This window comes from Ranitomeya imitator, chromosome 6 (genome assembly GCF_032444005.1).
Source record: "Ranitomeya imitator isolate aRanImi1 chromosome 6, aRanImi1.pri, whole genome shotgun sequence".
Lineage (NCBI taxonomy): Eukaryota > Metazoa > Chordata > Amphibia > Anura > Dendrobatidae > Ranitomeya > Ranitomeya imitator.
In genome coordinates this window covers 434830846-434857427 of record NC_091287.1, presented here as the reverse complement: position 1 = coordinate 434857427, position 26582 = coordinate 434830846, and the positions used below count along the sequence as shown (strand labels likewise).

Here is a 26582-nt window from a genome sequence, read left to right as displayed (position 1 = left end):
ACCCAGGTGCTGCAGGGGGACTTCAGCATCGTTGAAGACAGTTTCAACGATGCCGAAGTCTTTCCCCTGATCGTTGGTCGCTGGAGAGAGCTGTCTGTGTGACAGCTCCCCAGCAACTACACAATGACTTACCAACGATCACGGCCAGGTCGTATCGCTGGTCGTGATCGTTGGTAAGTCATTTAGTGTGACTAAACTATTACATGTGTGGCATACAAAATAAAATCACATATTGAATACAACAGGTATCCACTCATTAGTCACAAAGATACAGACGTATCGCAAAGTAAAAAACATTATAAATCACAAAAAGACAGACAAACCTCCTCTATCGTTTAATCCTAATGGACCTTGCGCATTTGTTTTTAGGATCATTTCTTATTGTGATTACCACCCTGTGGCAGATACTGCACTACTTCTATCCATGAAAATGTTAACAATTCAGGATTTGCATTGTGTTTTTCTCTCATGTGTCGTATTAACCGTAGAGAGCCCTCCCCTGATAAAAATGGACCTATAATGTTCTCTAAATCTAGTAGTGAGAGGTCTAATGGTTTTTCCTATATAGAAAAATGCACACGGGCATATTAGGACATATACCACATACCGGGTTTTGCACAAGCCAAAATCTGTCGCCAAATGTGTGAACGATCCAATATGTAACAATTTAGTTGTAATGTGAAGATGACAGCTAGCAATTTCCGCATTTAAAATTCCCTTTAGGCTTATTTGTTAACCAATTGCTTTCTGTGGGTAATAAGTGATTATGCACTAGTATATCTCCGATATTTTGGGATTCGGCGTTGTGGGCCAAATATGCTCGGGAGACCCACATGGCGTTGAGGACCAAATATACTCACCCTGCCGGCCAGATTTGGCATTTGACATATGAGAACAAGATACGGTACTTCAATTGGTCTTGGCTTGCTGGAACTTTGAAATGGCTTTTATTTTTCTTCCAACATATTATTATTTATTTATATAGCACCATTGATTCCATGGTGCTGTACATGAGAAGGGGTTATATACAAGTTACAGATATCACATACAGTAAACAAACTAACAATGACGGACTGATACAGAGGGGCGAGGACCCTGCCCTTGCGGGCTTACATTCTACAGGATTATGGGGAAGGAGACAGTAGGTTGAGGGTTGCAGGAGCTCCGGTGTTGGTGAGGCGGTAGCTCCGGTGTTGGTGAGGCGGTAGCTCCGGTGTTGGTGAGGCGGTAGCTCCGGTAGTGATGAGGCGGCAGCGGGGTCATTGCAGGCTGTAGACTTTCCTGAAGAGGTGGGTTTTCTGGTTCCGTCTGAAGGATCCGAGGGTGGTTGATAGTCGGACGTGTAGGGGCAGAGAATTCCAGAGGATGGGGGAGAAGTTTTGGAGGCGGTTGGGTGAGGAGCGAATAAGTGTGGAGGAGAGAAGGAGGTCTTGGGAGGACCGGAGATTACGTGAGGGAAGATATCGGGAGATTAGTTCAGAGATATATGGAGGTGACAGGTTATGGATGGCTTTGTAGGTCAGTACTAGTAATGTGAACTGGATATGCTGAGGGAATGGGAGCCAATATGAGTTTTTACACTGCAAGACAGAGTACAGCAACATCTTGGGTCATGCACTCCCGCCAGCCTATGAGTGGGATACGTAAGGAATGTCCTTCTTGGATGAAAAAAGGGATAGTTCACTTGTATCAGTACATAAAGGGAAGGAATGGCTGGGCTGTCTAGGGATCCATAGAGTGTGGAAATTACTATTGACCATGGGAGAATCGACCCAGTAACACAAAAACAAGGCAAGTAGAGCAATAAGGTGGAATGCACAACTCTATAAACCACTGCTTGTGTAAAGGTCTTAAAGAGGAAAGAATGATGACATGGCACCTTCCTCATCTACTCCCTACAGAGAACTTGTGGGCCTTCTTTACGATAAAGGAAAGCAGTCACCTCTCTGAGCAGCGTCTGGGGGGCTGTGGTTGGCGCTGCCAAAATAGTTGAATTGTTAATAGATTAAGAGACTGACAGACACCAAGGATGGAGCTTGTGACTGGTATTGAAAAGAAGGGCGGCATATTGATATTTTTTCTCAGAAATGTATTTCTGTACATTTGAGTCGTTTGGTTATTATTCTCACGTGAACCAAGGAAAATAAACAACTGAGATGGGAAAATTAACGTTTTTGTATTTGGTTGCACTGATAGTTGCCCAATAATTCTGCACACTTAGATATTCTTTTTTTAAAAAAAGACAAAACCTCAATTTTCATTTAAGAAATATTCCAGTTTCAAACGTACTAACCTAGATTGACTGACAGCACTGTAGATGCTCAGTAAGAAAATGATTCATCAAAAATACAAGTTGCCTAACAAATGTGTACAGTGTATATCTTTATCAGAAGGGTTTCTTAAAATGAATACCACTCTGACAAAAGCTGCATTACTTACGATGATCTCATTGTAACCTTAAGGCCCCAATGATACACATTACAGTTGGCTGCATCTATTGATATTGACCATCTATAGGGGCCTCTGGAATAGATGGGATGGGGGAGAGAGGGATCAGGCTGCTTCAATTAAAACAGACAATACTGTTGCTTCTGCAGACGTCAGGAGGTACAAGTGTCAGCCAGCAGCTACACTATCTAAGGGGTTTGGGCCCCAGTAACCGGCTGCCATGTCCCTGCTCATAAAACTGCTTGCAGAAAGTTAAATAGAGACCGGCTTCCATTAAAGAAAAAACAAAAGTCTAAACAACTATCGTAATACCACCTAGTAAGTGCTGCCAATTGAATAAAGCATTCCATCCTGATAAATTTGCACATACTATTTTACTTTATTTTCAGATCTATGGTTAGATTTGACATGGAAACAATGGTGCAATACTGCCACCTAGTGGATGAAAGCTGAAAATTTTAGCGCCATACATTACAGGAAAGTTCTGAGAGTGATACCGCTATAAGAGAACCCTCACTGAGACGGGAGATGATTTCCCTCTTCTCCACACTGGAGATCTGTGTACAACCAGCTCTTCCTTCCTCCTGCTATCTCTAACACTGAGAGAGCCTCCGAGCCAAGAGAAGAAGCTCTGATATATTTGTAACATGTCTTGCAGGGCACTCAGGTAGATAAAGGGCTTCTATATAATTTACATCTGTAATATAGTAACATATATATACTGACGTCTATGTAGAAAGTTGCTCATCTTAGCATTTAGGAAGCTTAGAGGCAAAGATTTCTTTGCGATGATGGTTCAACAGGAAAAGGAAGCCAAACGTAAAACTGGTATAGACCCCCTTAAAAGTCCAAAACTCCAAGGTTTGATGTTCCGCTTGCATTCTCCAGAACATATACAGTCTATGTACAAGCTGCAAGGACCGAATCAATGCCCGGACCAGGGGCCGACATAACATTGGTGCAACCTGTAAAGCAGCAGTAGATGCAAGGGCACAACTCGTGTACCTGTGTGACCACAATGATGTGCATGTACGTCAAGTACCGTTAGGTCCAGAAATATTTGGACAGTAACCGAATCTCATGATTTCAGCTCTGCATGCCTCTGTTTTGGATTTAAACTGAAACAACTGAGACGACATTGAAGTGTAGACTTTCAGGTTTACTTAAAGGAGTTGGAAGAAAAATAGGGGGGACATGAGGAAGCAACATCCACGCGAAACGCGCGTTGGGGTACGAGGCCACAGTCTAGGCAGGATCCCTCACTAAATGGGTAATTAACCTTTTCGTAGTCCTAACTAGGCCTCCGGCCACTGTTCTTTCATTTCACCTCTGGATCAAAACTTTTTGTACCCATATATTCTTATATTGTATATATTTATTATTAGTGACTTTTTTTTGGAATAATAAAATCTTTATAAATGTTGTATATTATGACTCAGTTTATCCTTTAAGAATAATTAATTAAGAGTCTATAACTAGATGGCTAGTGTTATCTTGGAACGGCTATTCTTTCTTGACCATCCACCAATGTTGTCTTCTATGGACGTCCAGGCCTTTTTGAGTTCTCAAGCTTATCGGTGTGCTTTGTTTTGTTTTGCAGAATGTACCAGACTGTTGATTTGGCCAATCCAACCATTTTTGACGTCTCTCTTATGGATTTATTTTTGTATAATGATGGTCTGCTTCTCTTCCACTGAGAGCTCATTTGACCATGTTGTGGGTTCACAGCAACACCTTCTAAATGCATATAGCACACCTGGAATCAGCTCCAGACCTTTTAATGATTGATTATCAAGGGATCAGCCAATGCAGCCCATTAAAGAGCCTTTGAGATAATTGTCTAATTACTTTTGGTCCCTTTAAAAAGAGGCAGCTACATATTAAAGAGCTGTAATTTCTGAACCCTTGCTACTATTAAGTTGTGAATAACCTCAAATTAAAGCTGAGAGTCTGCACTTTAATCCCATATTGATTATGTAACTGTTTTGAATATGTTTTGGTAAACAGCTAACAAGGCCAAAACTTGTGTCACTGTCCGAATATTTCTGGACCTTACTATATATGCTCCTGATAATATACTGCTCAAAAAAATAAAGGCACCACTAAAATCCCACATCCTAGATATCAATGAATGAAATATTCCAGTTGCAAATCTTTATTCAGTACATAGTGGAATGTGTTGAGAATAAAACCTAGAAATGATCAACGTAAATCACAACTAATGGTGCGAGACATGATGTCCCAGATGTGTTCAATCGGATTCAGGTCGGGGGAACCGGGTTGGCCAGTCCATAGCTTCAATGCCTTCATCTTGCAGGAACTGCTGACACACTCCAGCCACATGAGGTCTGGCATTGTCGCATTAGGAGGAACCCAGGGCCAACCGCACCAGCATATGTTCTCACAAGAGGTCTGAGGATCTAATCACGGTACCTGAAGGCAGTCAGGCTACCTCTGGTGAGCACATGGAGGGCTGTGCGGCCCTCCAAAGAAATGCCACCCCACACCATTACTGACCCACTGCCAAACCGGTCATGCTGAAGGGTGTTGCAGGCAGCAGATCGCTCTCCATGGCATCTCCAGACTCTGTCACGTCTGTCACATGTGCTCAGTGTGAACCTGCTTTCATCTGTGAAGAGCACAGGGTGCCAGTGGCAAATTTGCCAATCCTGGGGTTCTGTGGCAAATGCCAAGCATCCTGTACGGTGTTGGGCTGTGAGGACAACCCCCATCTGTGGATGTCGGACACTCAGACCATCCTCATGGAATTGGTTTCTAACCGTTTGTGCAGACACATGCACATTTGTGGCCTGCTGGAGGTCATTTTGCAGGGCTCTAGCAATGCTCCTCCTGTTCCTCCTTGCACAAAGGCTGAGGTAGCGGTTCTGCTGCTAGGTTGTTGCCCTCCTATGGCCCCCTCTGTCTCCTGGTGTACTGGCCTGTCTCCTGGTAGCGCCTCCAGCCTCTGGACACTACACTGACTGGCACAGCAAACCTTCTTGCCACAGCTTGCATTGATGTGCCATCCTGGATGAGCTGCACTACCTGAGCCACTTGTGTGGGTTGTAGAGTCCGTCTCATGCTATCACGAGTGTGAAAGCACAACCAACATTCAAAAGTGACCAAAACATCAGCCAGAAAGCATTGGTACTGAGATGTGGTCTGTGGTCCCCACCTGCAGAACCACTCCTTTGAGTGTGTCTTGATAATTGCCAATAATTTCCATCTGTTGTCTATTCCATTTGCAGAACAGCATGTGAATTTGATTGTCAATCAGTGTTGCTTCCTAAGTGGACAGTTTGATTTCACAGAAGTTTGATTTACTTGGAGTTATATTCTGTTGTTTAAGTGTTCCCTTTATTTTTTTGAGCAGTGTATATATGTACATCGTTTTGCGTTAGCATTTTTGGTACAAAAAGTGCAGCAAAATGTTATGTTAAAGTCTAGAGCACATTTATGAATCAAAAGTTGGGGGAATTTAACTAACCTATACGGTAAGAAACATTAATTTTGTTAAACTTAAAATGCAACCGCCTTGTATCCTATCTTAAGGTTCATATACACTACAAGCTCATTGTGATTGAGCATGGCACGACAGTTGTGCTGTTTAAACAGGCTGACAATCACCTGAAGAATGAACAAAATGCTCATTTTGTGGGTGAAATGTTTTGGTTTGCACAAAAAAATCATTGTTTTCGGCAGCCTATCATTCTGTGTAAACAAAACCTGTACTACCAAGAACAATGGTAGCCTACAGCATGATTCATTACTGATCTTGTAGTGCTATCTGAAGCTGGGTTGTCTTCTGTAGAGCTAATAAGTGAGCGCTGATCGGCAAACATGTCATCCAGAGGTCATTTAAGGCTGCACATCGTGAAATGTAAACAGACCCTCTTCTATTCATTGGGTGCCGCAAGGAAGGCATTGTTTAAACCACTTTTATCACATTGAGGAAACATCCCACATTTGGCTCTGCTTATCTATAGCTCAAGGTCTGTACAACACTTGTGTATTTAGTAAGTTACTCAGCACTATATGTAAGTGCAAATATGAATGTGGTATTAAAGGGTGGAACAGCAATTCTTTCCTCATAGATCAGAACTCACAACATGGCATTAAAAAGGGATTAGCATGAAACAAAATCCAGTCCACATTATGGATGTCTATTGTCCTCCCATGAAGTGTAGTCTGCCCCTTGTATTCCCTCCCGAGATGTTTATTAGGATTTATCAATCAGAAAATAAAAGGAAGGGAATCTGTTCTATCAGAGACTAAGGGTACCGTCACACAGTGGCAATTTGATCGCTACTACGGCACGATTTGTGACGTTCCAGCGATCTCGCTGTGTCTGACACGCTCCTGCGATCAGGGACCCCGCTGAGAATCGTACGTCGTAGCAGATCGTTTGAAACTTTCTTTCGTCGTCTAGTGTCCCGCTGTGGCGGCATGATCGCATGGTGTAACAAAGGTGCGCACGATATTGTATATGATGTGCGCATAGTAACCAACGGCTTCTACATCGCACATACGTCATGAAATTATCGCTCCAGCGTCGTACATTGCAAAGTGTGACAGCAGTCTACGACGCTGGAGCGATATTGTTACGATGCTGGAGCGTCACGGATCGTGCCGTCGTAGCGATCAAAATGCCACTGTGTGACGGTACCCTAAAGAAAATGGTGCAGGTAGCATGTAGAATAAAGACCAGGCATAACTTCTATTACACCGTGTTAGAAATTATTCAGCAAATGTTTCTTTAATTTTCCAAAATAGTCAATGCAAAAGAGTCAGTGTAATGTTCAAATCATCAAATTTTATTGGAAACCTCCCAATCATAACATTTTTTTTTTCTCAAAAACTTAAAAAAACCCTCAAAATACACTTTTCATAAGAACAAGAGAACTTGTGAGTTTTGGCTTTTAAAATAAACTGGAAACTCCCTTTACTTGACTGTCGTACAGGTCGCCATTCCCTCCGCACTGTATGATCATCCTGCAAGATAGATCTGTACAGGCGGCACGCTGGTCTTGGGGACTGCACAGGGTGGCACACCATTCTGGGGGCTGTAGAGGGTGGCACACCATTCTGGGGACTGCACAGGGTGGTACACCATTCTGGGGGCTGTAGAGGGTGGCACACCATTCTGGGGACTGCACAGGGTGGCACACCATTCTGGGGACTGCACAGGGTGGTACACCATTCTGGGGGCTGTAGAGGGTGGTACACCATTCTGGGGGCTGTACAGGGAGGCACCGCCAGTCTGGGGACTGCACAGGGTGGTACACCATTCTGGGGGCTGTACAGGGAGGCACCGCCAGTCTGGGGGCTGTAGAGGGTGGCACACCATTCTGGGGGCTGTACAGAGTGGCACACCATTCTGGGGGCTGTAGAGGGTGGCACACCATTCTGGGGGCTGTACAGAGTGGCACACCATTCTGGGGGCTGTAGAGGGTGGCACACCATTCTGGGGGCTGTAGAGGGTGGCACACCATTCTGGGGGCTGTAGAGGGTGGCACACCATTCTGGGGGCTGTACATGGAGGCACCGCCAGTCTGGGGGCTGCACACGGTGGCACACCATTCTGGGGGCTGCATGCCGGTCTGGGGACTGCACAGGGTGGCACGCCGGACTGGGGGCTGTACAGGGTGACACACCGGTCTGCACAGGGTAGCACGCCAGTCTGGGGACAGTACAGGGTGGTACGCCAGCCTGGGGGCTGTACAGGGTGGCACACCAGTCTGGAGACTGCACAGGGTGGCACGCCGGTCTGGGGGCTGTAGAGGGTGGCACACCATTCTGGGGGCTGTAGAGGGTGGCACACCATTCTGGGGACAGTACAGGGTGGCACACCATTCTGGGGACTGCACAGGGTGGCACACCATTCTGGGCGCTGTACAGGGTGTCGCCGCCGGTCTGTGGGCTGCACACGGTGGCACACCATTCTGGGGGCTGTACAGGGTGGCACAGCATTATTTCTGGGGGCTATGTAGCTGCACTTTGTAGCTGCCAGGCTGGCGCACTCGCCGCACTGGGAAGATGCAGTGACGTGTCCTCCAGTCACAGCCAGCGCCTCCCGGTGACCCGGATGTAGAGCGCGGTGCGGCCACTAGGCGGCGCTGCTCAGTACACACCTCCTGTATCAGACAGGCCGTCGCCGGCTCGGAGGCTGCGGGCCGCCCGGAGAATGAGACGCTGAGCCCGTGACGTCATATATCCAGCCGCCTGCGCCCCGGCCGCGTCCTCTCCGCCTCTACACACAGACATGGCGCCGATGGGCATCCGCCTGTCTCCCCTGGGCATCGGGGTGTTCTGCCTGCTGGGCCTGGGGGTGCTCTACCATGTGTACTCGGGCTTCATCACCTGGCGCTTCTCCTCCTTCCTCCTGGGGGAGCGGGCAGGGGAAACGGTGGACCTGCGGGAGCTGCTGGCGGTGGCGGTGCAGGCAGCGGAGCTGGGCGGAGTGGAGGTGAAGGCTGTGCGGGAGAGCAATAAGCTGAACGAGAACCTGAAGGGCAAAACCCGGGAGGGCGCGGACGAGATGATGACCCGCGGGGACCTGCTGTCCAACCGCAAGATGGCCAACCTCATCAAGAACTCCTTCCCGGGGCTGCAAGTGAGTCTCTGGTGATGAAGTCCCTGCTCCGCCAATCGGATCAGCGCTTCTATTTCTAAACAGCGCATGAGCTATGAGAGCTGTGATGTGATTGGCTGGCTGTAAGCTGGGCTGTTCTGTGCTGTAGTCTGTATCTGTAACCCTCTGGTGTTGCTGGAAGCGGGGCCGGTATATTGTGCCCATATAAGCAAGTTCCCCACAACCTGGGCCTGTACAGAGCGGCTGGCACAGGTGGTGCAGTCATGTCATTGGGGCGCTGAAGTCTTGTAGGCCTCCTGCCTGCTGTAGCCGGCCGCCCGGTGTCTGCTGCTGGGCTGTAAGATCCACCACAATGTGTCATGTTGTCTCCGATACAGAAATCAGCGCCACATCCAATACCCCAGATCTGGGTTTAGTAGCGCCACTTCTTACAGGTGCAAACTCTGCACCTAAAAATGTTGCACCCAAGCCCCCGGCCCCTCTCCCCGCACTTCACCGCTGCCTCAATCTGCTGTTCCAGGTTCTTTGCCTCCCTAATTTATAGAATGTAGCGCTGAATATGCGATATTAATTCTGGTGTAAGAGGCTATGGGGGGCGTCATGTACCGCCCGGCCCTGCGGGGACGCTGTCCAGTGGGGTCCGATTAGGGCGGATGGACAGGGTTTGTACTGCCCCTCTATTAATCTTCTAAAGACATATTTTACAATTTCCTCATATACTTTGCTTCAGTCCTATGACCTTTTCATCCTCTGCTTTGTGACTGGACACAGTATTTGTGGTGCGGCGTACTACTGCTCCCAGATAATGGCCCACAGACTGGCCACGGTGGTCCTGAGGGGCAGGCGCTGTTCACATTCGCATTGTGGCTTCTGGACTGCCATGGAGCTGTGGCCGACCTGATTGTAAATGATGTCGGACAGATCCAGCTAGCGTGTAAGGGGGACCGGCATGTAAGGGGGACCGGCATGTAAGGGGGACCGGCAGGTTTTCTTTGTGATTTCTGTATTTTTGATAGCAAAAATAGCACTGCCGACTTCATTATTCTTCCCAACCAAAATACAAGAAGGTGACAAGCAGATTCCCGGTTTTCCTGTTCTATTACAGTTCCATTGTTTTGCTCCATCATAAGACAGAGCCGGGTGAGGAACATGCCGGCCGCCAACAATGTGCATGGAGCCCATTGACTATAATACGGTTTATTGGGCTACATTGGGGCCTCCAACGCTGATCTAAACGCATTTTTAAAGGGGTTGTACCGAGGCTAACTTTCCTATCCATAGAATGGAGTTGCTGTTCACTGAGGTCCCACCACTAGATTAATGACAGAATGCACGTTCCCCCATTTGCCTGGATTGACGCTTGTTCACAGGCGCTGCCTCAGATTCATTGTGTATGAGACTGATGAAGATAACACTATTAGGGTATGTGCACACGTCAGGTTTTTTTCCTGACGAAATCCTGAGAATTCTGCCAGAAATCCGCGTCTTTTTTCGCGCTGATTTCTCGCGGAATTTGCGCGGATTTTTTGCGGAATTTTTGCGTTTTTTTTTTTTTTTTTTTTTTTTTCCTGAATGTCCTTTTTGACATGGAATCCGCAAAAAGAATGAGCGTGTCCGTTCTTTTTGCGGAATGCGTTTTTTTTTGGCGGAAAAAAACGCTAACATATGCACAAAAAAATGCGGAATGCATTCTAAAAGATAGGATGCATAATGTTAGTGTTTTTTGACCAGATTTATAGCGTTTTTATAGCGAAATTCCGCAAAAAAAAAAAACGCTAAAAATCCGGACGTGTGCACATACCCTTAGGCCTCTTTATCAGGTCAGTGTGTCCAGTAAATGGTGCGACAGTTTTCACACATACTGGAGACACTTAGAAACATAGACTGTGCACATGTCAGTGTGTTTCCACGGACCGTGTGTCCATGGGCAAAATACGCTGACATGTCCAATTTTTAACAGCAGCACGGGCCGCAAAACATCCCGGGCATGTGTGCACTTATGACACCTGGATGACATCTGAACCATATGTCCTGTGAGCAGGGGAGAATTATTGGACTTGTGTTCCACTGATAACGAGAGCAGGCGCCGGCTTCTGGGACGACTACTCCCTTCAGTCTACACCTTCTGCCACTAATAACAGTGAGAGCAGGTGGCGGCTGATGGGAGTATTCATCAGCCGCCTGCGCTATAAAAATAGAAATAAATCGGCGCGGGTTCCCCTGTATTTTTGATAACCAGCCAGGCAAAACTGACAGCTGCAGGCTGCAGCCCTCCGCTGTCAGCTTCAGCAAGGCTGGTTATTAAGGACAGAAGGGTCCCCATACTGTTTTTGTATTTAAATAAATAATTTAAACAAATTGCATGGGGTCCCCCCATTTTTTTTTTTTTTTGACAACCAGCCTTGCTAATGCAGACAGCTTGGGGCTGGTATTTTCAGGCTTTTGGATATTTCGCTCCCCCCAGCCTAAAAATAGCAGCCCGCATCTGCCCAGAAAAGACACATCTATTAGATGCGCCAATTTTAGCGCTTTGCCTGGCTGTGGCAAGTTTGGTTCATATTTGTGGGTTGATGTCTTATTTTCTATTGTCTAGTGACATCAAGCCCACGGCTTAGTAATTCTGTTCGTTTGTTGGGGTGGTCGCTGGACCACGAGGGAGCAGGCGTGCAGTGATAAGTTGGGTGCGTGAACCTGACTGTACAGAAGCCATGACTCGCACTGTCCTAAAGGGCATAAATCTCCAATCTTCCTTAGTGCTCTGGACATGTTTCTGCACTAGAGCACCTCAAGGACTCATGGCCGAGGTGGAAAGATCTTTTTTTGACACCATCTTTGGTAGGCTACCCCATATTAGGGGATTCAGGCGCATGTTTAGTTTCTGGGAAATTCCTAACTGCGGTGTATAGACCAATGCAAAATGGTATTTTCTGCAAGCCTGTAAATGGGTGATCTGATCTCACGCGGTGTGTACCCGGCACGGCCACCTCTATTATCTGGTAACTTCTGTTTGTTGCTTAGGTGAATACTGAAGAGCATCTCGGTGAAGATGACAAGGAGACCATCTCCTGGGATCATGTCATCCCCAACGCGATAAAAGAGATTGTGAAAAATCCAAAATTGGTCCCTTCAGAAAGTATCACAATCTGGATAGACCCACTGGATGCCACACACGAGTATACAGGTAGGTGTTGTCTTATTCCAAGCCTCTGCTGATGGGTTGTGGCTGCTGGGTAGGGGCCATTAATAATTAACTTTTAGGCTATGTTCACACTTTGCAGATTCCACTGCGGATTTTTCCGCAGCAAAATTCCAAAATCCGCAGTGAAAACCCATTGCGGTTTTCACTGCGGATTTATCGCGGTTTTTACTGCGTTTTCTTCTGCGGATTTTCATCTGCAGTTTTCTATTGGAGCAGGTGAAAATCCGCAAAAAAGAAGTGACATGCTGCGGAATGTAATCTGCAGCGTTTCCGCGCGGATTTTTCCGCAGCATGTGCACAGCGTTTTTTGTTTCCCATAGGTTTACATTGTAATGTAAACTCATGGGAAACTGCTGCGGATCCGCAGCGGTCAAATCCGCTGCGGATCCGCAGCAAAATCCGCAAAGTGTGAATATAGCCTTTGTGAAGCTAGGGCGTAAAAGTAAAGGAAAGGCATCTCATTAACCCCTCCAAACCCATTGAAATAATTTAGTTGAAGAACATACCATCAGCCTTAGCTTAAGGCTATGTCAGGCCATGTCTCCGGTGAGACAAGTTGTACAGATCATTTCCTGATCACATCAGGGTAGATAATACAAGGAAAGATCACACAAAAACAAAGCAGCCATACTTGTCAATCCCTGGTCACAATAGATCTATGACTGGCGCCTTACACAAGCCCTAACCCCATAGAGGCCTCATCCGCGTGCATCTATAACACTAAGCAGCCACCACACCTCATGGATGATGGATATGAGTGATCATCAGTGTTCTACACCTCCACCTCATATGGTAAGTATGGCTGCCTTTTTTCCTGTGTTTTTTTTTTTTTATTTATTTTTTTTATTATTATTATTATTTGATGTCCTTTACAGAGAATTGATACAAAAATAAAACTTAATATCTTTTTTTTTTTTTAATAAATATAATCCCAACATGGTGTTTTATTGTTTTGTTTTCCCCCGTCTTTCCAATTGTTTCCAATTCATCATAACTTGCTAAACTTTACTATAAGTGTTTTACGATTTGTGGATACCAATTGTATATATTTTCATTTTTTTTTAATATTTTTTTTTTTATGGAAAAAAACTTGCATTTAATTTTTATTTTTTTTTGCATTTTTATATTGAACCTTTCATGTTCTAGGCCCCAAACTGTAACCAGTGTCTGTTATAGTCCTGCGTGCTTATCAGACGTTTGGTGTTCCAAAACTCTCATCATATGCTTATTATTAGCGAGGTTACTTCTGGAGAACTTCATCCTCAGGTACTGTAATCTCGCCACTAGTGATGAGTGAATATGTTCAGATAAAATGTCGACCATCCATTCTTGGGTGCTAACAGAGTGACTTCAGCGTACTTGAATCGTATGTTTGAGTCCCGCACCTGCATGTGTTGAGGATGTCCAACAGCCACGAAACATGCGGCCGCCGGGACGCGATCATATTATTCGAGCACGCCAAAGTCACTCTATTACCACCCAAGAATGGTCGGGTGACACCTTATCCGATCACGTTCGCTCATCACTGCTCGCCATCTGACTGACGTCACCTTCACTGTCCTCTGTTATACCTTCAGGGCCGGACGTTAAAGGGAACCTGTCATCCCCCTCTGGCGTTTTTAACTAAAAGAGCCACCTTGTGCAGCACTAATGCTGCATTCTGTTAAGGTGGCTCTTTTATTTGGGGTCCCTTCTAATGCTGCAATATTCGTTTTTTAAATTAGCCCGCCATACCTGTAGTCTGTCCAGGGGGCATGTCTTTCCTTCCCCGGACACAAACGCCTCCCAGCCATCACTTGGCCCCTCTGTGCGCCGGGCACCGCCTCCTGTGCCTTCATTTGCATCCCCGGCGCCTGCGCTGTAAGTTCCTTTATCGGGCATGCGTAGTTTGCGCTGCCCTTCGACTCCCATCACATGATGGGAACCTTAAAGGGAACCTGTCACCCCGTTTTTTGAGATTGAGATATAAATACTGTTAAATAGGGCCTGCGCTGTGCGTTACTATAGTGTATGTAGTGTACCCTGATTCCCCATGTATGCCGAGAAATACATTACCAAAGTCGGCGTTTTCGCCTGTCAATCAGGCTGGTCTGGTCAGGTGGGCGTGTTCACAGCGTTCTTTTCTTCCCCAGGTTTCCGTTGGTGGCGTAGTGGTGTGCGCATGTCCAAGGTCCGGATTCCCTGTGCCCACGTGAAGACACAGCGCGCGATCTGCGCTGTCATTCCTTTCATCGGTGCGGGCGGCCATCTTCCTGGGGCCGCGCGTGCGCAGAAGAGATCGCGGCGGCCATTTTCCCAAAGCCGAGTTTGCATCTCGGCTTTGGGAAAATGGCCGCCGCGATCTCTTCTGCGCACGCGCGGCATCCCGCGGCCATTTTCCTGAAGCCCCGTGCAGCAGAGCACTACATCTGCGCACGCGCGGCCCCAGGAAGATGGCCGCCCGCACCGATGAAAGGAATGACAGCGCAGATCGCACGCTGTGTCTTCACGTGGGCACAGGGAATCCGGACCTTGGACATGCGCACACCACTACGCCACCAACGGAAACCTGGGGAAGAAAAGAACGCTGTGAACACGCCCACCTGACCAGACCAGCCTGATTGACAGGCGAAAACGCCGACTTTGGTAATGTATTTCTCGGCATACATGGGGAATCAGGGTACACTACATACACCATAGTAACGCACAGCACAGGCCCTATTTAACAGTATTTATATCTCAATCTCAAAAAACGGGGGTGACAGGTTCCCTTTAATGAAGGGCACAGGAGGCGGCGCACGGAGGGGCCGAGGGATGGCTGGGAGGTGTTTGTGTCCGGGGAAGGAAAGACATGCCTCCCGGACAGACAACAGGTATGGCGGGCTAATTAAAAAAATGAATATTGCAGCATTAAACGGGATCCCAAATAAAAGAGCCACCTTGACAGTGCAGCATTAATGCTGCACAAGGTGGCTCTTTTTAGTCAAAAACACCTGAGGGGGGTGACAGGTTCCCTCTAACATCTGTATCAAATTATAACAGGGAAAGTGAGGGAGACATGTGATCTCAGCACCTGAACACGACCAGTCCGGAGGAATGGCTAATTATATCATGAGCAGCGAAATAAGTGTTTTGACCCTCATAGCTGCAAAGTTTTGGAACAACAGACACTTGATTAAAGTTCAGGAATACGACTGAAAGATATGGTGGAAGTTTGGGGGCTTTAGAGAAACTAACAGGTTCTATCGACACGATTTTGTAATGCAAAGACTTGGCTGAAATACTGATTACATTGAAACCTTTGGTGGAGAAGTCCACTTTGCTGTTCTTCCATAATCAGCATTTTGAAGTTTTCTGCCAATTAGATTTTGGTACACAGGGGTCGGAGTGACCTAATTTAGTCACCTATTTATACAAAGACTGGAGGTAGGCGGAGGGGGCGGGAAAATGACAGACGGGGAGGGGAAGCGCCAGTGCACACTCCAGCCCCTGTGCACCGAAATCTAACTATGTGAAAACTTCAAATGCTGATTACAGAAAAAGAACAAAGTGGATCTCTTCACCAAAGGTATCATTGTAATCTGTATTACAGCCATGAATTTACAATTCAAAATTATGCTGACTGGTCCTAGTTTTTTTTTTTTTTTTTTCTCTTCCCTTTTTTATATCATTCCATTAGATGGTTATTTTAACTTTTTAACCCCTTCACGCTGTGGCCCTTTTTCGTTTTTGCGTTTTCGTTTTTCGCTACCCTCCTTCACAGAGCCATAACTTTTTTTACTTTTCCGTCAATATGGTCATGTGCGGGGTTATTTTTTGCGGGACGAGTTGTACTTTTGAACGACACCATTGGTTTTACCAGGTCTTGTACTAGAAAACAGGCAAAAAATTCCAAGTGTGGTGAAATTGCAATGCTAAAACTGACCTGCCATTATGATTCTCCAGGTCATTACGAGTTCATAAAGAAAGAACCTTGCACTCAACTTAATGCTCTAGTGAGATTTTTAATGTAGTACCCAAAATGTTTCGGTCCAAAAACCAGGACCTTCATCAGTCACTACAAAAGTGAAAAACAAACTAAAATTATACATGAATACAAAAATTAAATAAAAGAACAAAAGTATGTACATCAACAAGCGATTGTTAATTACTCCAGCTCTGATGCGTTACACTATCGCTTGTTGATGTACATATTTTGTTCTTTTATTTAATTTTTGTATTCATGTATAATTTTAGTTTGTCTTTCACTTTTGTAGTAACTGATGAAGGTCCTGGTTTTTGGACCGAAACGTTTTGGGTACTACATTAAAAATCTCACTAGAGCATTAAGTTGAGTGCAAGGTTCTTTCTTTCTGTACTATATGGTGTGGGAACCTACCTTTGCACCACCATTAGTTGTGCACACGCTCTTATCGTTTATTACGAGTTCATAGACACCAAACCATGTCTAGGTTCTCTTTTATCTAAGTGGTGAAAAAAAATTCAAAACTTTGCTTAACCCCTTCAAGACCCAGCCTATTTTGACCTTAAAGACCTTGCCGTTTTTTGCAATTCTGACCAGTGTCCCTTTATGAGGTAATAACTCAGGAACGCTTCAACGGATCCTAGCGGTTCTGAGATTGTTTTTTCGTGACATATTGGGCTTCATGTTAGTGGTAAATTTAGGTCAATAAATTCTGCATTTATTTGTGATAAACACGGAAATTTGGCGAAAATTTTGAAAATTTCGCAATTTTCACATTTTGAATTTTTATTCTGTTAAACCAGAGAGATATGTGACACAAAATAGTTAATAAATAACATTTCCCACATGTTTACTTTACATCAGCACAATTTTGGAAACAAAATTTTTTTTTTGTTAGGAAGTTATAAGGGTTAAAATTCGACCAGCGATTTGTCATTTTTACAACGAAATTTACAAAACCATTTTTTTTAGGGACCACCTCACATTTGAAGTCAGTTTGAGGGGTCTATATGGCTGAAAATACCCAAAAGTGACACCATTCTAAAAACTGCACCCCTCAAGGTACTCAAAACCACATTCAAGAAGTTTATTAACCCTTCAGGTGCTTCACAGCAGCAGAAGCAACATGGAAGGAAAAAATGAACATTTAACTTTTTAGTCACAAAAATTATCTTTTAGCAACAATTTTTTTATTTTCCCAATGGTAAAAGGAGAAACTGAACCACGAAAGTTGTTGTCCAATTTGTCCTGAGTACGTTGATACCTCATATGTGGGGGTAAACCACTGTTTTGGCGCACGGCAGGGCTTGGAAGGGAAGGAGCGCCATTTGACTTTTTGAATCAAAAATTGGCTCCACTCTTTAGCGGACACCATGTCACGTTTGGAGAGCCCCCGTGTGCCTAAAAATTGGAGCTCCCCCACAAGTGACCCCATTTTGGAAACTAGACGCCCCAAGGAACTTATCTAGATGCATAGTGAGCACTTTGAACCCCCAGGTGCTTCACAAATTGATCCGTAAAAATGAAAAAGTACTTTTTTTTTCACAAAAAAATTCTTTTAGCCTCAATTTTTTCATTTTCACATGGGCAACAGGATAAAATGGATCCTAAAATGTGTTGGGCAATTTCTCCTGAGTACACCAATACCTCACATGTGGAGGTAAACCACTGTTTGGGCACATGGTAAGGCTCGGAAGGGAAGGAGCGCCATTTGACTTTTTGAATGAAAAATTATTTCCATCGTTAGCGGACACCATGTCGCGTTTGGATAGCTCCTGTGTGCCTAAACATTGGCGCTCCCCCACAAGTGACCCCATTTTGGAAACTAGACCCCCCAAGGAACTAATTTAGATGCCTAGTGAGCACTTTAAACCCTCAGGTGCTTCACAAATTGATCTGTAAAAATGAAAAAGTAATTTTTTTTCACAAAAAAATTATTTTCGCCTCAATTTTTTCATTTTCACATGGGCAGTAGGATAAAATGGATCATAAAATTTGTTGGGCAATTTCTCCCGAGTACGCCGATACCTCATATGTGGGGGTAAACCACTGTTTTGGCGCACGGCAGGGCTTGGAAGGGAAGGAGCGCCATTTGACTTTTTGAATCAAAAATTGGCTCCACTCTTTAGCGGACACCATGTCACGTTTGGAGAGCCCCCGTGTGCCTAAAAATTGGAGCTCCCCCACAAGTGACCCCATTTTGGAAACTAGACGCCCCAAGGAACTTATCTAGATGCATAGTGAGCACTTTGAACCCCCAGGTGCTTCACAAATTGATCCGTAAAAATGAAAAAGTACTTTTTTTTTCACAAAAAAATTCTTTTAGCCTCAATTTTTTCATTTTCACATGGGCAACAGGATAAAATGGATCCTAAAATGTGTTGGGCAATTTCTCCTGAGTACACCAATACCTCACATGTGGAGGTAAACCACTGTTTGGGCACATGGTAAGGCTCGGAAGGGAAGGAGCGCCATTTGACTTTTTGAATGAAAAATTATTTCCATCGTTAGCGGACACCATGTCGCGTTTGGATAGCTCCTGTGTGCCTAAACATTGGCGCTCCCCCACAAGTGACCCCATTTTGGAAACTAGACCCCCCAAGGAACTAATTTAGATGCCTAGTGAGCACTTTAAACCCTCAGGTGCTTCACAAATTGATCTGTAAAAATGAAAAAGTAATTTTTTTTCACAAAAAAATTATTTTCGCCTCAATTTTTTCATTTTCACATGGGCAGTAGGATAAAATGGATCATAAAATTTGTTGGGCAATTTCTCCCGAGTACGCCGATACCTCATATGTGGGGGTAAACCACTGTTTGGGCACTCGGCAGGGCTCGGAAGAGAAGGCGCGCCATTTGACTTTTTGAATGGAAAATTAGCTCCAATTGTTAGCGGACACCATGTCGCGTTTGGAGAGCCCCTGTGTGCCTAAACATTGGAGCTCCCGCACAAGTGACCCCATTTTGGAAACTAGACCCCCCAAGGAACTTATCTAGATGCATATTGAGCACTTTAAACCCCCAGGTGCTTCACAGAAGTTTATAACGCAGAGCCATGAAAATAAAAAATAATTTTTCTTTCCTCAAAAATGATTTTTTAGCCTGGAATTTCCTATTTTGCCAAGGATAATAGGAGAAATTGGACCCCAAATATTGTTGTCCAGTTTGTCCTGAGTACGCTGATACCCCATATGTGGGGGTAAACCACTGTTTGGGCGCACGGCAGGGCTCGGAAGGGATGGCACGCCATTTGGCTTTTTAAATGGAAAATTAGCTCCAATCATTAGCGGACACCATGTCACGTTTGGAGAGCCCCTGTGTGCCTAAACATTGGAGATCCCCCAGAAATGACACCATTTTAGAAACTAGACCCCCAAAGGAACTAATCTAGATGTGTGGTGAGGACTTTGAACCCCCAAGTGCTTCATAGAAGTTTATAATGCAGAGCCGTGAAAATAATAAATACGTTTTCTTTCCTCAAAAATAATTATTTAGCCCAGAATTTTTTAATTTTCCCAAGGGTAACAGGAGAAATTTGACCCCAATATTTGTTGTCCAGTTTCTCCTGAGTACGGTGATACCCCATATGTGGGGGTAAACTACTGTTTGGGCACATGCCGGGGCTTGGAATTGAAGTAATGACGTTTTGAAATGCAGACTTTGATGGAATGCTCTGCGGGCGTCACGTTGCGTTTGCAGAGCCCCTGATGTGCCTAAACAGTAGAAACCCCCCACAAGTGACCCCATTTTGGAAACTAGACCCTGAAAGGAACTTATCTAGATGTGTGGTGAGCACTTTGAACCCCCAAGTGCTTCATAGAAGTTTATAATGCAGAGCCGTGAAAATAATAAATACGTTTTCTTTCCTCAAAAATAATTATTTAGCCCAGAATTTTTTATTTTCCCAAGGGTTACAGGAGAAATTGGACCCCAAAAGTTGTTGTCCAGTTTCTCCTGAGTACGCTGATACCCCATATGTGGGGGTAAACCACTGTTTGGGCACACGTCGGGGCTCAGAAGGGAAGTAGTGACTTTTGAAATGCAGACTTTGATGGAATGCTCTGCGGGTGTCACGTTGCGTTTGCAGAGCCCCTGGTGTGCCTAAACAGTAGAAACCCCCCACAAGTGACCCCATTTTAGAAACTAGACCCCCCCAAGGAACTTATCTAGATATGTGGTGAGCACTTTGAACCCCCAAGTGCTTCACAGACGTTTACAACGCAGAGCCGTGAAAATAAAAAATCATTTTTCTTTCCTCAAAAATTATGTTTTAGCAAGCATTTTTTTAGATTCACAAGGGTAACAGGAGAAATTGGACCCCAGTAATTGTTGCGCAGTTTGTCCTGAGTATGCTGGTACCCCATATGTGGGGGTAAACCACTGTTTGGGCACACGTCAGGGCTCGGAAGTGAGGGAGCACCATTTGACTTTTTGAATACGAGATTGGCTGGAATCAATGGTGGCGCCATGTTGCGTTTGGAGACCCCTGATGTGCCTAAACAGTGGTAACCCCTCAATTCTACCTCCAACACTAACCCCAACACACCCCTAACCCTAATCCCAACTGTAGCCATAATCCTAATCACAACCCTAACCCCAACACACCCCTAACCACAACACTAACCCCAACACACCCCTAACCACAACCCTAATTCCAACCCTAACCCTAAGGCTATGTGCCCACGTTGCGGATTCGTGTGAGATATTTCCGCACCATTTTTGAAAAATCTGCGGGTAAAAGGCACTGTGTTTTACCTGCGGATTTTCCGCGGATTTCCAGTGTTTTTTGTGCGGATTTCACCTGCGGATTCCTATTGAGGAACAGGTGTAAAACGCTGCGGAATCCGCACAAAGAATTGACATGCTGCGGAAAATACAACGCAGCGTTCCCGCGCGGTATTTTCCGCACCATGGGCACAGCGGATTTGGTTTTTCATATGTTTACATGGTACTGTAAACCTGATGGAACACTGCTGCGGATCCGCAGCCAAATCCGAACCGTGTGCACATAGCCTAATTCTAAAGGTATGTGCACACGCTGCGGAAAACGCTGCGGATCCGCAGCAGTTTCCCATGAGTGTACAGTTCAATGTAAACCTATGGGAAACAAAAATCGCTGTACACATGCTGCGAAAAAACTGCACGGAAACGCAGCGGTTTACATTCCGCAGCATGTCACTTCTTTGTGCGGATTCCGCAGCGGTTTTACAACTGCTCCAATAGAAAATCGCAATTGTAAAACCGCAGTGAAATGCGCAGAAAAAAACGCGGTAAATCCGCCATAAATCCGCAGCGGTTTAGCACTGCGGATTCATCAAATCCGCAGCGGAAAAATCCGCAGAGGACCAGAATACGTGTGCACATTCCTAACCCTAACCCTAGCCCTAACCCTAGCCCTAACCCTACCCCTAACCCTACCCCTAGCCCTAACCCTACCCCTAACCCTAGCCCTAACCCTAACCCTACCCCTAACCCTATTCTAACATTAGTGGGAAAAAAAAAATTTCTTTATTTTTTTATTGTCCCTACCTATGGGGGTGACAAAGGGGGGGGGGGGGGGGGTCATTTATTATTTTTTTTATTTTGATCACTGAGATAGATGATATCTCAGTGATCAAAATGCACTTTGGAACGAATCTGCCGGCCGGCAGATTCGGCGGGCGCACTGCGCATGCGCCCGCCATTTTGGAAGATGGCGGTGCCCGGGAGAAGACGGACGGGACCACGGCTGGATCGGTAAGTATGATAGGGTGGGGGGGGACCACGGGGCGGGGGATCGGAGCACGGGGGGGGGAATCGGAGCGCGGGAGGGGTGGAACGGAGCGCGGGGGGCGTGGAACGGAGCACGGGGGGGCTGGAATGGAGCACGGGGGGGTGGAACGGAGCACGGGGGGGGGTGGATCGGAGTGCAGGGGGGGTGATTGGAGCACGGGGGGGTGATTGGAGCACGGGGGGAGCGGACACGAGCACGGGGGGGAGTGGAGCACTGGACGGAGGGGAGCCGGAGCAGTGTACCGGCCAGATCGGGGGGGTGGGGGGGCGATCGGAGGGGTGGGGTGGGGGCACACTAGTATTTCCAGCCATGGCCGATGATATTAAAGCATCGGCCATGGCTGGATTGTAATATTTCACCCGTTATAATGGGTGAAATATTACAAATCGCTCTGATTGGCAGTTTCACTTTCAACAGCCAATCAGAGCGATCGTAGCCACGAGGGGGTGAAGCCACCCCCCCTGGGCTAAACTACCACTCCCCCTGTCCCTGCAGATCGGGTGAAATGGGAGTTAACCCTTTCACCCGGTCTGCAGGGACGCGATCTTTCCATGACGCCGCATAGGCGTCATGGGTCGGATTGGCACCGACTTTCATGACGCCTACGTGGCGTCAAAGGTCGGGAAGGGGTTAAAAAAAAAAAAAAAAACGCCGTTTTCCGATACCCGTAGCGTCTCCATTTTTCGTGATCTGGGGTCGGGTGAGGGCTTATTTTTTTATACCACTTTTGTGCAGATACGTTCTTTTGATCGCCCGTTATTGCATTTTAATGCAATGTCGCGGCGACCAAAAAAAGAGGAATTCTGGTGTTTCAATTTTTTTTTTTTTTTTTTTTTTCTTGCTACGCTGTTGAGAAATCAGGTTAATGCTATTTTTTTTATTGATAGATCGGGCGATTCTGAACGCGGCGATACCAAATATGTGTAGGTTTAAATTTTTTTGTTTTATTTAGGATGGGGCGAAAGGAGGGTGATTTCAACTTTTATATTTTTTTTTATTTTTTTTTTTTTCATATTTTTATAAACTTTTTTTTTTAACATTTGCAATGCTTCAATAGCCTCTACAGGCTTGCTATGAGCGCCGACCACATGGTGGCGCTCACAGCAGGCCGGCATCAGTAACCATAGAGGTCTCAAGGACTTCTATGGTTACCATCCTGACACATCGCTGACTCCCGATCATGAGACGGGGGTCGGCGATGCGCTCATTTCCGGCCGTGCATCTGGAAGCAGTAGTTAAATGCCGCTGTCAGCGTTTGACGGCGGCATTTAACAGGTTGAGGCTACGTTCACATTAGCGTTTTGCGTGTTTGCGTCGGGCGACGCAGCAGCGACGCATGCGTCATGCGCCCCTATATTTAACATGGGGGACGCATGCGTTTTTGTGTGATGCATTGTGCGACGCATGCGTTTTTTTTTGCCGCAAGCGTCGGGCCAAGAAAACGCAACAAGTTGCATTTTTCTTGTGTCCAAATTTCGGCAAAAAACTACGCATGCGTCGCAAAACGCAGCGTTTTTGCGTGCGTTTTGGTGCGTTTTCATTTGCGTTGTGCATTGCGTCGCCGACGCAGCGACGCAAATGTGAACATAGCCTAATAGCGGCGAGCAAATTGCTATTTCACCCGCCGCTATTGCGCGCACATGTCAGCTGTACAAAACAGCTGACATGTCCCGGCTTTGAGGTGGGCTCAGCGCCGGAGCCCACATCAAAGGGGGAGATACGACATGCGCTGTAATAGTATGGGGCATGTCGTGAAGGAGTTAAAGGCGTTTTCCCATGAGCAAAGCTCTTTTTAATTCACAGAACTTGGAATAATAATAATTTACACATTTGGATATGTTTAAATAAAATGTTCGGGTACCGTCACACTAAGCGACGCTGCAGCGATACCGACAACGATGCCTATCGCTGCCGCGTCGCTGTTTGGTCGCTGGAGAGCTGTCACACAGACAGCTCTCCAGCGACCAACGATCCCGAGGTCCCCGGTAACCAGGGTAAACATCGGGTTACTAAGCGCAGGGCCGCGCTTTTTATCGTTTACCCTGGTTACCAGCGTAAACGTTAAAAAAACAAACACTACATACTTACCTTCAGCTGTCTGTCCTCCAGCGCTGTGCTCCCCTCTGCACTGTCAGCGCCGGTCAGCCGGAAAGCAGAGCGGTGACGTCACCGCTCTGCTTTCCAGCTGGCCGGCGCTGACACAGGATGCAGGAGGAGTGCAGAGAAGCAGAGCGCCGGGGACAGACAGCTGAAGGTAAGTATGTAGTGTTTGTTTTTTTAACATTTACACTGGTAACCAGGGTAAACATCGGGTTACTAAGCACGGCCCTGCGCTTAGTAACCCGATGTTTACCCTGGTTACCAGTGAAGACATCGCTGAATCGGCGTCACACACGCCGATTCAGCGATGTCAGCGGGAAGTCCAGCGACGAAATAAAGTTCTGGACTTTCCTCAGCGACCAACGATCTCCCAGCAGGGGCCTGATCGTTGGTCGCTGTCACACATAACGATTTCCTTAACGATATCGTTGCTACGTCACAAAAAGCAACGATATCGTTAACGATATCGTTATGTGTGACGGTACCTTTCCTGTGCTGAGATAATCTTATAACTGTCCCCTGCTGTGTACCATGTAATGGCTGTGTCTGACTGTGCAGGGACATGGTCTGATCATACCACAGCTCCTGGGCAGAGGAGGAAGGGAAAGAGTATACAGACAGGAAAGCAGGGATCACAGCTGATTCTTTCTGTGAGGTAAAACATTTCAATGTTTTTTTTTTAATGTTTTACCTCAAAGAAAGAATGTGAAATTAGCTTTGTTCATGGGGAAAAACCCCTTTAATGTAATATTTGTACAACAACAAACATTTTGTATTATGCTATTATCACCGTACAGCCACGAAGGCCTTTGATAAATCTCGATCGGTCAGTAAAAAGCTGTCCGCATCAACAATCACATTGCTGATCAGCAAGTAGAGAAGCCAGGGCCCCCGCATTGTGCGTCCTGCAGACAGTCACATGTATGTGTGTGGGGGGCGGCCTCACTAGGAGGTTAGGGGGCACCTATGACTGCCCAGGACGTGATGTGGGGGACTGCTGTGGCTATTGGTTTCATCACATTACAGTAAGCAGGATCGTCGTCACTACTGAGTATGTTGTAATAAGACTAGTTCTTATGATAAAAACTTTTTTTTTCCCCCCAGAGAATCTCGTTAATTATGTGACAACCATGGTGTGTGTTGCTGTAAATGGAAAACCAATTATAGGTGTAATACATAAACCTTTCACAGGGTATACTGGTGAGTGTTTTCATGTAGCTTGGTCCTTATTTGTATTTTTTTTTTCTCCCTTAATATTCTGTATAATTAGCTGTATTTTTACAATGTATATTTACACATTAAACCATTTTATATTACATGGACTGTGGGTGATGTGTGCGATTAGGACTACTAGTGATTCTCCGTTTAAGGGGTCACATCAGTACATAACATTGTGTTCCGAGTCCTCTAATGAGGCAAAATGTTACCAAGACAGCCTGCGGCGGTTAAAGTTGCCAGTACAGCTGTGACTTCCCGCATGCTGCCTGCAGCTTTTAGCTAAGCATGTGAACAGTGAGTAGGATCACACTGTGAATACTTCTTTTCCTTATGTTGAAGAGACCTGTAGAGTTTTTTTATTGGAGCGGTGGAGTGGTGTTAATAATCTAAGTTCCCTAGTCCTATAGTTACCAGCCACCATCTCCATCTGTTATCAGCGCTGCTCCTGTCGGACTCCAGCAGTTTGTGACCTACTGGATCGCTCCAGTGTGATCTGGAAGTAACAGCTCAATGTAAGGCTATGAGATCCAGAACGAAGGTCTAATGGGCTTACACTAAGAGCTTGTGACCTTACCTCTGACTTCTGGTCAGTCAGGAAACGCGGTCACAACATAGGTGGCGGATAGGGACCGGTGTGGCATCGGGAACAGATGAAAACTCGGGGAACTTAGATTAGTGGCACCACTCCAGCGCTGAAATTTAAAAAACAAAATTCTGGAGTGGTGCGTTAAAGAAAAGCATCTAATCTTGGACCGCTCCTAAGATCCACCTAAATTACTCCCCTAACAAAGGTGTGCACGCATTGCTGCTCCTATGTGATGTGCTTTGTCATATTTGGAATGATGCATTTCTAAAATCTTGATTTTATTTATTTATTTTTTTCCCTCATATTTTCTGTGCTAGCGTGGGCTATGGTAGAAGGTGGCTCCAATACAAAGAGGCGTGCATCTTATAATGAGAAAACCCCAACTATCATTGTTTCCCGAAGCCATTCAGGGGCAGTGAAAGAAGTGACCCTAAAGACGTTTGGCAACCAGACTAAAATTATATCCGCAGGAGGGTCAGGTATGTATCGTAACAAGACAAGTCCCAAATGATGCATGTTTCTGCAGAGTAATATGTTCCTTCAGAGGGTCGTGCCCTAATTACCAATAACGAAGAGATTTCTGAAGAGTTCCAGTCTCAAGTTAGTTGACATCTATAGAAACTTGCACGAAAGTTTGTACATGGATGAGTCCCATTATGTTGCTTAATGATCAGCTGATCGGAGCTGCATGTGTCGCGGCTGTGTCACTGTCGCAGTACATGC

At 45.8% G+C, this 26582-nt stretch overlaps 1 protein-coding gene across 1 annotated transcript in view; it reads left to right on the top strand.

The window, feature by feature from the left end:
• Positions 1–8175: 8175 nt before the first annotated feature.
• BPNT2 (3'(2'), 5'-bisphosphate nucleotidase 2) overlaps positions 8176–26582 on the top strand; it is a 29593-nt gene continuing 11186 nt past the window's right edge. The window contains exons 1-4 of the mRNA XM_069731375.1: positions 8176–9061; positions 12059–12221; positions 25160–25255; positions 26177–26338. Coding sequence (XP_069587476.1) covers positions 8711–9061; positions 12059–12221; positions 25160–25255; positions 26177–26338 — 772 coding nt within the window. The 5' untranslated portion in view covers positions 8176–8710. The remainder of the gene's footprint in view (positions 9062–12058; positions 12222–25159; positions 25256–26176; positions 26339–26582) is intronic.